A 12,688-nucleotide genomic window follows, 5' to 3' on the forward strand; every position below is an offset into this window, starting at 1 on the left:
TAGGCCAAATCATATTCATAGTTCAGTAATTTACTAAAAAAAAAAAAAGAAGTAATAATTCTCGAGTTACTTATATATCCACGTGGCAAAACGTGAAACCTAGATTTCGTGCGATATTATGAAAATCTAGTGCCAAAATAGCACTCGATCACCACCGTCAAAAACATAAATATACAACAATAATTAAAAAAAACCGGATTTGATGATTTATGGTTCAGAATGTTGGGGGCCGCTGCACACACATGTTATCAGCAACTCTGCTTAACACCCCTCCTTCTAAATTTCCATTCTTAATTATTTTATTTCACACACACACAACACATAAACCAAGAAACCTAAAACGAAACAGAAAGAGAGAGATCCAAGGCCCCGGCCATGAATCAGTAAACTCAACTATTGTGTTGTGTATCACATTGATTCGTTTCGAAGATGGAGTGGCCTTTGCCGCTGCAGAGGTCTCTCAGTTGCGGAATTGTGTCATCCCAGGGAACACATTTCAGGATCAAGCCCTTCTTTGGATTTTTGCCTATGGGACCACACAAGTAATGTTTCCTTGCTATTGCAGAACTTAATTCCTCAGCCAGCGTGTTGCGTGTTCGCTTTGCCTCTTTGCTCGAACCTATTTGCAACGCTCGATTAAACCAATTGTTCAGGAACCTGCGAATGGTGTTTATAAATTGGTGGACGTTGATTTCTCTGTGTGTAAATGCATTTTACTTTTTGGGGGCTGTTTTCTGTCGTGTTCTTTTTTCCTTCTTGATTCTGTTGCGTTGTTGTTTCTCGTAGTGGTGATATGCAATACACTTGTCACCTTACGCATGGACATGCTCCCAAGCATTTGGTGATTTGGTTGGTTCAGATGTTGCTTTAATCCATGTATTCCATTTCTCTACATTGAGGTGGAATATTGTGTGTTGACCACTTTTCTATTATACGTATATGAATCTCTTGACCCATGTTGAATACTTGGGTGTTAATAACAATGCTTGGGTTGGAAACTTTTCTTATATTTTAGAGCTTTTCATTGCACAGTCCTTTGGGTGGAGATCTGGTCATATGGCAGCCAAGATCACATATTCGGATTACTGCAAGTGCGGGTTGGTTGCTTTGACTAATAGGCAACACATTAGTTTTTCTGTACTGGAATCAGATTTACAATATCTATACTCATGCAGATTTTTCAAGAAGGCGGCCGAGGAAAAAGTTCCACGCCAAGGTCTAAGGATTCTACACCAAGGGGTTTTGGGCCTAGAACACAGGTCCCTACGAGTACACAGAAAAAAGACCGAAAGAACAATGAAGAAAAGGAAGGTCCGGGTACTTCTTCACAAAATGAGTTCGGGAGCTTGAGTGCTGACACTCCAGATCCACAAATTAGGTCTGATGAGGTAGAGACAACCAACATTAATCTAGTACCAGAATTAGATGAGGACAGCGACGGTGAAAGTAATGGTGAACATGATGTTGTTGGTCTAGAGGTTCCATCAACGCGTGAAGCATTTCCTGTCAGCAAAATGAGTCAATTTGAAGAGAATGTCCAAATTTCTGATGTTAATAAGCATGTTACTGAATCAAAAGATGCAGAAAGAATATCCAAGAGTGAGGTCAGTAGCAATGCAGGTAGATTACAAGATGTTAGTATGCTTCTAGATATTATAAAGGATAAAGAACCTAGATTGACTAACAGCATTAAGATTAATGATTTGCAGGAAAAATTGGCAGCAACTGGAGGTGTTGACGTCTCAGTACGTGAAAGTGTTATTGAAAGAGAACAGATAAATGCTGAAAGTAGTAACAATCAATGGCAAGAAAGAATAAAGAAAGATCAGGTTGGAAGCATCAAAACCACTGATGAGTCCCACAAAGGTTCATCATTTGTAAAGCCAGAGCCAGTTGATGACAGTTATACTTCAATAAGTGAGCTTAAGAGAAAGGAAGATGAATTTCTAAAGCTAAAATTGGAAAGTGAAGAGAGTTTACGTGAAGAGACAATAAACAGGCTTGCTGATGATAATTTTAGAAAAGGAAACAAATTGTTTTATTACCCGGAGCTGGTAAAACCTGATCAACGTATGGAGATATTTTTCAATAGGAGTTTCTCCACTTTGAAAAATGAACCAGATGTTATGATCATGGGAGCCTTCAATGACTGGAAATGGAAATCATTTGGCATGAAATTGAGCAGAAGTAATCTTAAGGGTGATTGGTGGTCTTGCCAGTTGTATGTTCCTAAGGAAGCATACAAAATTGATTTTGTGTTCTATAATGGGAAAGATGTCTATGAAAACAATGACAAACAAGATTTCTGCATAGTTGTGGATGGTGGAATGGATGTGTTTGACTTTGAAAATTTTTTGCTTGAAGAGAAAATGCGTGAACAGGAGGATTTATTGAGACAGAAAGCTGAAAGGGAAAGACAAGAAGAAGAACAAAGACGTATAGAAGCAGAAAAGGCAGCAAGTGAAGCTGATCGAGCTCAAGCCAAAGAGGAAGCTGCTAAGACAAGAGGGATGATGCAAGTAGTGATGAAAAAGGCTCTCATATCAGTTGATGATGTCTGGTATATAGAGCCTAAGCCTAGGGATGTGGAAGGCAATGAGATGGTCAGGTTATATTACAACAGGAGCTCAGGACCACTTTCTCATGCTAAAGACCTATGGATTCATGGAGGGTATAATAATTGGAAAGATGGGCTGTCCATTGTTTCAAAGCTCATCAAATCCGAGAAATATGGGGACTGGTGGTTTGCTGATGGTATGCAATGAATTGCCTCTAAATATTAGACTTATAATGTGCTTTCAGTTTGCTTTGATTGTATAGTGAATCAGCGTAATATGTTGTGGTCTCAAAAGTTCTTTTGTGTAGAATCAAGATTTAAGAATGTGCTCATTATTATCCATGGCTGGGGTTAGTTAAATTAGGGCATGATGTCCTGGTACTAATGACTCCCCTACTTGGATTTTGGCTTTTTAGTTCAGTTTGGTTTCTGGTATCATCAAAATGGACTCCTTGTTTTTCAAGTATATATGGTTATGGGCTCAGTTTGGCAAGTCCAAGTGCAATGAATTGGCAATTAAGATGTTGAATGAAAGCTAGCTAAGCGAACAGTCTGGGATGAAATTCAAATAATATTCTGTTTGAATAAACATTTTTAAGTTGTCAATGAAGTGGTTGGTCATGAGACTCATGAGAGGAGCATGACCTTTCTGGGAGTGTGCTTGCATTATCCTTAGATATACTTCCTATTGATGTGCTGAAAATTCGAAACTGCATCTTTAACAATAAACCCAGCCAAAATCCTAGTACCATTTTCTGGTTTGTTTGCATCTTGTAGCTAGATAATATAATTCTGGGAACAAGGAGAACATTCATGTCATTTGGCATTAATAATTTCTCTTTCCATTTTGGAAAATTATTTATGCAATTTCTGGTAACTTTACCTCTTATATACGCGTCAAGGTTAGTAGGAAGAAGGCTCATGGTATGTATTAGCGTCAAAATATTTATATATTTCAGTAAACTTATTCTGATTAACTATAATTTTAGACACTTTTTGCTTCAACACTTTACAACATATTTTACCACAGTCTGCACTTTCTCTTTAATTTGCATATAAAAAATTTATCCATCCACCATATGGTGTCTGCAGTTGTTGTGCCTGATAGAGCCCTTGTCTTGGACTGGGTTCTCGCTGATGGTCCACCTCAGCAAGCAGTTGTTTACGACAACAATAATTTGCAAGATTTTCATGCCATTGTCCCTAAATCCATTGATGAGGAACTATATTGGGTTGAGGAAGAGCAGATAATTTTTAGAAGACTTCAGACTGAAAGGCGATCTAGAGAAGAAGCAATACGAGCTAAGGTTGTTTTGGCATTATAAGGAACAGACATTCTTATTATCTCAGTATGCTTTCAGTTTTCTAGTTTCTTCTGGTTGAAAATTGCTCTTTTGGTCCACAAAGTATATATATTCTGCTTCTCACTGTCCTCCCATAATTATATTCTTTTATATTATCTTCCATGTACAGGCTGAAAAAAACTGCACGTCTGAAAGCAGAAGCGAAGGAAAAAAACTCTGAGAACATATTTGTTGTCTCAGAAGCATATAGTCTATACTGACCCTCTTGATGTCCATGCTGGAAGCACAGTGAGTTTGTTTTATAATCCTGCCAACACAGTCCTAAATGGAAAGTCTGAAGTCTGGTTCAGATGTTCATTCAATCGCTGGACGCATCGCATGGGTCCGTTGCCACCTCAAAAAATGATTCCTGCTGAAAATAGTTCACACCTTAAAGCAACTGGTGAGATTGAGCGATATAGTGGTTTTTTCAATTATCGGCATCTGTGTTTCCCTGACGATGATAACTTTCATTGGCAATGATCAGTTTCGGAATGTTGAATGCAAAACAAATATATCATATAACATTTTCCAGTAAGTGTATTGGGAGTCGTACATCGGTTATGTTTAAAGACATCTCATTTTCTTCCTACCCTCTGTCTCCATCTTTGACAGTCAAGGTTCCACTGGATGCATATATGATAGACTTTGTTTTCTCTGAGAGAGAAGATGGTGGGATTTTTGACAACAAGAATGGTATGGATTACCACATACCTGTACTTGGAGGAGTTGTGAAGGAGCCCCCAATGCACATTGTACATGTATCTGTAGAAATGGCTCCAATCGCAAAGGTAACTATTGGTAGCTTTAATAGATCTACCTCCTGTCATTGGCAAACTGTAGAACTGATTTTATATTTTGTCTGTTTGTTCGCAAAGGTAACTGTTGTTTACAATCACTTATGCGTCTCGTAGAACTTGTATCTGTTGATTTCAATCATAATTGGTCTAGAAGTCCATTAAATTGTCCTTCTCGATAACTAAGAAGAAGCTTCAGGACTCTCTAGATAAAAAAACTTAATGAATAGGTGCTTTTACTATGTACTTAATTTGCCAGAATTTATTTTCTCAAACTCAATATTAGTTCTTATCAAGTTGCAGATTTGATGAGTTTTTATCAGAAGATATCTTTGTTTCCACTTATGATTTAACCATGGTTCGCGTCCTAGTTATTGGAAATTTCGGAAAACGAGTGTACATTGTTTGGTAATTATATTCTTGACAACATGACTTAGTCCTGCTAAGTGAGACTAGTGAACTGATGTCCAATATATGGATCTCCCTGTGGCCACTAACTGCTGTTTCATTTTGTGATTGCTATTTTTCTGGAAGTGAGGGATGTTCTTACCTTTTTTCATTGAACAAAGAAATTAATAGCTTTTGCTATGTAATTGTATCCTTGTATGCTATGGTCTCTACGGTCTTCTACTCAAACAGTAGTGCTTACTTATTCTACTCGTACAGGTAGGGGGTCTTGGTGATGTTGTAACAAGTCTTTCACGAGCGGTCCAGGATATGAACCACAATGTGGAAATCATTATCCCAAAGTATGATTGCCTGAATCTCAGCCATGTAAGCTTCAAACATTTTTTTTCCTACTTTTATGTATTAATATTTTGGACAAAATCTCCTTGCATTTCTTATAATGATTTGAAGTATTGTTTGAGCCATATGCTTCACTTGATTTTGCTTTGATGCAATTTTCATTAGAATTGAGTATGCTTCAAGAATAATCTATACTAAGAACCTTGTAAAGAATATTCCCTCATTACATATTCCAAAGTTCATATACTTGAGTGAGAAGTGTAAAAATACGAAAGCACAAAACTAAAGCTTTGAAAATTTGGTACCTCTGAGCTTTATTGGGTTTTGTGTTCTGTGAAATGGATTTAACTTATATCTGTTGCATCAATTTCGAATTGTATTTATGAACCCTATACATGTAATTGGATAGGTGAAGGATTTGCAGTTCCATAAGAGCTATTCTTGGGGTGGCACTGAAATTAAAGTTTGGTTCGGGAAGGTAGAAGGCCTTTCTGTTTATTTTTTGGAACCTCAGAATGGGTAATTTCTAGTGCTCCCTTTTTACATTCAGCATAGAACCACCAGTGGCGCCGTTTTCGACCGACTGCTGTATTTGAGTGTGGGAAAACTTTTGTTTGTCTGGGAATATTATAGATATCTATTTAATTATTTGATCCTTTATATAATTGAGATAAAATATTAACTGACTAGTAACCGTTAACAGTATTGTAGATCTCTTTCTTTAGACTGTATATATTTAATCCTACTAGAGTTGTTGCTATTATAATCAGGATCTGTGAGCTATACGTTGAATTGTTGAGTTCTTTTCCACAGATAGGTTACTTATAACATATAACCTAATTCCTGATGTTACTGTTCTTACGTCACTGTCTAAACTGCTTGTTATAACTTATATGAACAATTATTATCCTCATCCTCAGGCATAACTCATAAGTATTGCACATCTATTACAATTTGTGATTATATTTCATGCAAATTCAATTGACTTTTTGTGGAACGTAGACTACTTTATGCTTATAAAAGGACTTGGTGTTGTTGTGTTACCCTATTTGAGCATATGCTTGTCATTTTCTTCAAGCACATTCTCTCCAAAAATCAACGGCTACAATTCTGACAAGTTAATCTTATTTATTATTTATGCTACACTACCAGATTATTTTGGGTTGGCTGCATCTATGGACGTGGTAATGATGGGGAAAGGTTTGGTTTTTTTTGCCATGCAGCTCTAGAGTTTCTTTTGCAAAGTGGATCCCACCCAGTAAGCTAATTGCTCAAACTATCAATTCTTGTAATCATAATTTAGCTAATGGCCTAATACTGCCATTTGGGGAACCAAGTTATCTGATCTTGATGACTATGACAAGACATACCGGAACCTATGCTAATGAGAGGTTATGGATTGTTTAATTGGATGAGGATTGCTTTTATAAGGCTTTGATTTTATGCTTTTTCTTATATTATCTAAAGTTTTAATTTAGCCACATGTATCTCGAATCTATTACAGTTAGCTAGCTGCATATATAGATGCATTGGATGTGCACATCGTGGCGCATTTTTGGCTTTATTTTTTCCATCTTCAATTCTTTGTTTTATACCATATGTTTCTTGAACTCTGTAATCAAACACTACTTCTCAAGTTTTGTTTAATTCATTGCACCAGTGCTTTCCTGTCTAGTTTAAAAGAACTAATGAAGTCAGATGACAATGCAAAGTTTCTTTTGTCCGACTTTGGTCTCCTGTATCTATTGTGGTTGCAGTTTATATGGTTTTTCTTGACAACTGATCAAAAGGTTTCGCTGTTGATACCAGGATATAATTCACTGTCACGATTGGTCTAGCGCTCCAGTTGCATGGTTGTTCAAAGAACAGTATATGCATTATGGCCTCAGTAAAGCCCGCATTGTTTTCACCATACACAACCTTGAATTTGGAGCTCAATTGATTGGTAAAGCTGTGGCTTTTTCAGACAAGGCTACAACGGTAAGTTTTGTGAGGCTCCAATGTAGAAACATTTCTACACGGGGCTTGATAATTTGGGTTTAGTGATTATAATCTTAGCAAGTAGAAGCAGGTGGGCTGTATTAATCTTGTATTTGTCTTTTACATTTTCCTCCAGGTATCACCAACATATTCCCGGGAAGTTTCTGGGAATCCTGTAATTGCTCCTCATCTTTACAAGTTTCATGGTATCCTAAATGGAATTGACCCAGACATATGGGATCCATATAATGATAAGTTTCTTCCTGTAAGTAAATTGCTTCCATCTTCTTACCTTTAGAAGGATGAAAGTTGCTTTATTGTTTACCTCTTTGCAGGTCAGGTATGTTTGGATGTATGAATTAGAAAGACATAGCTGCCTTGCTTTAACTGTTGTGATATTTTCAAGATTAATATGAGAAATGAGCTGACTGTTAGCATTGAAATCTCTATTGAGAAGGCAAAGCCTGGACTATGGATAAGGGAATTGGGTTGTACTAGGGTGGGGTTGATGGGATTTCATGTAGGTCGTTTGTTAATTTCTTGTGGCTATGAAACCTGTTTTATTGTCTATTGGAATCCTCTAATTCCACTTCTAGATGCTGTAATTTCTAAGGCAAAAGGATCACCTCATGGGAATAAGTGAAATCCAATGCATATGATATCTGCTATATTATGGATACAGTGGGAAAAGGATATAAAGTGCCATCATAATGTTCCCTTTACTGTTGTTTTGGTTTTTCTAGTTTCTGTTACACTTTTTTTTTTTTGGGGGGGGGGGGGGTTGGTTAGCTACTTGCTTCCTGCTGCTCACAGCTGTAATGGAGAACAATAAGCTGATTTCTACATCTGTATACTTGGTTCAGCTGGAGTTGAAGAAACCCTGCAGTAAAGAAAAACTTTTGTAATCTAGGATGATGACAGGCCATCTCAAGTTTCTAAAAGATGGTAGATGGATGAAGTGGTCAAGATCCTTTCTAAGCTTAATGTGTAGATACTTTTATCTTTTCCCATGGACGCTAGAAAGGTTGTTTCTTTATCTTGTAGAGGATAAGAGCCGTGGGTCGTTGGCAGTAGACTGCAGTAAAGAAAAACTTTTGTAATCTAGGATGATGACAGGCCATCTCAAGTTTCTAAAAGATGGTAGATGGATGAAGTGGTCAAGATCCTTTCTATGCTTAATGTGTAGATACTTTTATCTTTTCCCATGGACGCTAAAAAGGTTGTTTCTTTATCTTGTAGAGGATAAGAGCCGTGGGTCGTTGGCAGTAGGGAATACTTGAATGGGGATATCACTGGACAGTTTACCTGTTTAATCTTTGAAGTATTTGGAATAGGTGTAGTGTCAGCATGGGATTAGGTTATCCCTATTGCCTAGGTGTCCGATCCAATCCTGATCTGGTTCCGTGCACCTCTTAAATTTTCACCCTCTTCTATTCTGTCTCAACTTGTTGTGTCATACTTTTATTTATCCAGGAGTAAGTCTAAATGACTCGTGCAATTTGGATATGCTAGTTGAGATACACAGGCTGCTGTCGACTAAACATGCCTGGAAGAATCCTTTCTGGGGGAGGGGGGGTACCTGATATGCTGTTATCTGCTCCATATGCCTCGAGCAATCCTTTTTTAAAAGCTTCATATCTACTTTACATGTTCTAGCAACTGTTCCTGTTCAATAAGAGAGCGATAAGAGGGGAAGAGGGTGGCTAGGGAATGAAGTGCCCTTTCTGGCCTTCCCCTTATATTTGATGTAGTTCTATTCTGGGAAGTATAAGAAATAAGTCACCACCATTGTGGGATAAGAGGTGCATGCCAGATTTTAGAAATAGAGATTTCTGTAGAATGACTTTACATTGTTTATCTTCTTAGAAAGCATGTGGTCTAAATGGAGGTCAATTTCGAGACCTGAAATCTGGTTGATGATGTGTTTAGATAGGATTATTATTTTTTAATGGTATGTCTGAATAGTAATGGGATGTAATTGGGTTAGGTGAGTAAATATGTAAACAAACCAGAAGTAGAATGTATAAACTACTTACACTATTAAATCTATGATGACCTTAGTTGGGCAAGTGGAGTACCTGAAGGACAGAGGTGTTTGCTAAAGTCTGTTGCTAATGCTATACATATTGACCTCATTGATCAAATATAGAAGTCTACATCTAAGTGCAGTTTAAAATAAAGCAGATATTTTCCTTGTCTGATGAAAATTTCATGCATGCCTTTACAGGTATCTTATACTTCAGAAAATGTTGTCGAAGGCAAACGAGCTGCCAAAGAAGCTTTGCAGCAAAAACTTGGGCTGAAAAAGGCTGATCTGCCCATGTTAGGAATCATTACTCGACTGACTCACCAGAAAGGGATCCACCTCATCAAACATGCAATCTGGCGAACCCTGGAACGGAATGGACAAGTTTGTCTTACTTCTCTGTTTATTTTTTCCTGTAACTGTTACTTATAATGAGTAATATTTTTGCCATGGTTCCTCATATGGAACATTATTCTGATAATGGACATGGTTTATAACGAACTGTTATTACATTGAATCAGTACTAGTGTAATAATGTGCGTCTGCATCTGCTTACGAATGGCTCATTTTAAGAAGTATCAATCAAGACAATCTTTAAGCGACAACTTTCTATTTAGTATTTGCTGATGAGCATTTTTTTTTATAGGTGGTCCTGCTGGGTTCAGCTCCTGATCCTAGGATTCAGAATGATTTCGTTAATTTGGCAAATCAACTGCATTCTTCACATACTGATCGTGCACGCCTATGTCTGACATATGATGAGCCTCTATCACACTTGGTACTTTCTTAATGGAATTCAGCTGTGTTTCTTTATGTTGGTAATCCTATATATGTGCTTTGAGTCCACCTTACTTTTGGTTCTCAATTATTATGCAGATATATGCTGGTGCAGATTTTATTCTTGTCCCTTCAATTTTTGAACCTTGTGGACTAACTCAACTCACAGCCATGAGATACGGTTCAGTCCCTGTTGTGCGCAAAACTGGAGGTGATAAAATGGAATCTGATCTATTTATTTCTTGTACTGTAACCATATGAAGTGGAATCTCACTTTCAATATTTTTGGTGATATGCTTATTTTTTGTATAGTGTTTATTTTAGTTATATTGTTAGACCCCCACGTGCTGAAGTCAAAGATTGGAACTCTTCTTCCCTTTCTTCATCCCAAGAAACACATCAAAATATCTTGAGTGATTTAGGGGTTATTTGGCAATAATTAATGTCTACTTCGTTTAATTTCTTCCTCAACCAAGAAATTATGCGTCACCTGTTTTCACTGCCTCTTGAAAACAGGTATTCAAGTTCAAACTACTTTTTATATTGTCCAATTAAAAGGTTGAAGAAGGAAAGATCTCATATCTAATAATAAGTCCATACTTCCATTGTTTTGTGGAAAATAAAGATCTGCATATTCTTGCCTGTTAAAATATGACCTTTAAGAAGAGAATTCTAGCACATTCTTGCAATTGCTAGTGGAAGTATGCTCAATTTAGTCATTTGATTGGTTTAACATTGACTGAGATTTTTGCTTCTGCTTTAGAGCCTCAAACTCTGATTGTTACCCCTGCAGGACTCTATGATACTGTTTATGATGTTGACCATGACAAAGAAAGGGCACAAGAACAAGGCCTTCAACCAAATGGATTTAATTTTGATGGAGCAGATGCAGGAGGTGTTGATTATGCTCTGAATAGGTACAAATTAGCTTCACATGTTGGAGACTTTGCTTGTGTGTTGTCTTCTATGTCCATCCCCACAAAAATAGAAGAAAATAAAAACCTTGAATGGCAGTGCAAACGCAAGAATATTGCCCGTTTGAATTTCTTACCACCCCTCAAATTTTGTCCAAATTTCTCTGCTACATGAGCTTAGTCGATCATATAGATTCTAGAGGCGATCATCTGCACATACTCTGTCCATCTATTTTTATGTTTGTTCGCTAGAATGATGGCAACTCACAGAATATGTATTGTTGTAGAGCAATAACTGCTTGGTACGAGAAGAGGGAGTGGTTTAATGCATTGTGCAAGTGTGTTATGGAGCAAGATTGGTCCTGGAACCGGCCTGCTCTTGATTACTTGGAGCTCTACAATGCTGCACGCAAGTGAGAAAAGATCAAGACACAGTTCTGTACAGGTTTAATCGCTAGTTCCCACATCTGTTTATTACTTTGGAGTAAAATATGACGTAATCATAAAAACAATATGGTTTCTAATATTCCACACCTTGTATCCCTCGTGATGACAATAATGGAGTCTCATGAAGTTTTCCAAGTGAAAATAATAGCTAAGACGTTTTCTGTTGGCAGTCGAATATATCACATCGATTCCTCCTATTAGTAGAGGTACTGTAGTTTTTTTGCTAATCCTGGTAAGCAATCGCCATTGGATGATTTTTTTTGTGACCCCACTTGTCCTATTTTTTTATTTTATTTGAAATCAAATCACTCCACTTGTCTTATAACTCTTGTTAAATGCAACAATTGTCGAGGGCTTAGCATTAGTGAATGGGGGCCTAACCACCACATAAATTGCTTTAGTCTTAGGATGTTACTGAACCTGAATACAAACTTGCAGCTGGAAATGATAGTTTAGTGTGACTAAAGAAGCATACTTAGTGGAACCAAAGACCCCACCTCCTTTGAAAAGCTCTAGTGATTGAAATGTCACTGTAAATTGCGCTCATATCTGCTCTCTGTTTCTCATCAAATTTATTTATCTCATTTTGAGCGGTTTGAAAAGAAGGGGTGATCTGATTTCATGACTTGGACACCACTTTGTATAATATGCTCATCTATTTATCAATCACAGCCAGGTTATTAGGGTACTTAAAAATCCTTTTACTTTTTGGCTGAAATTATGGAAATTGGAAAAATACTTCTAATGTGTATCTGCATTTGATTTTTTTTTTTTTTTTATCTTTAATAAAATTGGCTATGTACATTGTGAGTGGAGAAAGAGTTTCATCTAATTTAATGGTTTAGTGAATAATGGGGATAAAAGTGATGAGTCATATATAGTAGAATATAAATGAAATTATTTTTTGTGGACATTAAATGACAATTTGAGATTATTTTGCTAGGAAGGAGGGATTATTTTGAAAAGCTAATTTTCTTTTTTAAATCCTTGGTTATAGATATATCTCAGAATTAAAGTTACTATTATACATTTTCTTCGGTTGGAATGGGTTGGAAAGGCTAATAATATTTTTCCATTGTTGGATGCCGGGCCTACAAGTT

General features: G+C 36.9%; 1 protein-coding gene across 1 annotated transcript; it reads left to right on the forward strand.

Annotated features, from left to right (window-relative positions):
• Positions 1 to 429: 429 nt before the first annotated feature.
• Positions 430 to 11,757, forward strand: LOC131025489 (starch synthase 3, chloroplastic/amyloplastic). Its single transcript, XM_057955283.1, is given in 19 exon segments — positions 430 to 542; positions 1,033 to 1,097; positions 1,176 to 1,192; positions 1,194 to 1,604; positions 1,710 to 2,754; positions 3,650 to 3,868; positions 4,036 to 4,070; positions 4,072 to 4,303; positions 4,516 to 4,691; positions 5,364 to 5,471; positions 5,854 to 5,963; positions 6,597 to 6,702; positions 7,254 to 7,424; positions 7,561 to 7,689; positions 9,652 to 9,834; positions 10,097 to 10,228; positions 10,327 to 10,438; positions 11,021 to 11,144; positions 11,429 to 11,757. Coding segments are annotated over 19 exon segments (3,618 nt in total). The 3' UTR covers positions 11,559 to 11,757.
• Positions 11,758 to 12,688: the final 931 nt, after the last annotated feature.

The sequence above is a fragment of the Salvia miltiorrhiza genome, chromosome 5, assembly GCF_028751815.1.
Source record: "Salvia miltiorrhiza cultivar Shanhuang (shh) chromosome 5, IMPLAD_Smil_shh, whole genome shotgun sequence".
Classification (NCBI taxonomy): domain Eukaryota; kingdom Viridiplantae; phylum Streptophyta; class Magnoliopsida; order Lamiales; family Lamiaceae; genus Salvia; species Salvia miltiorrhiza.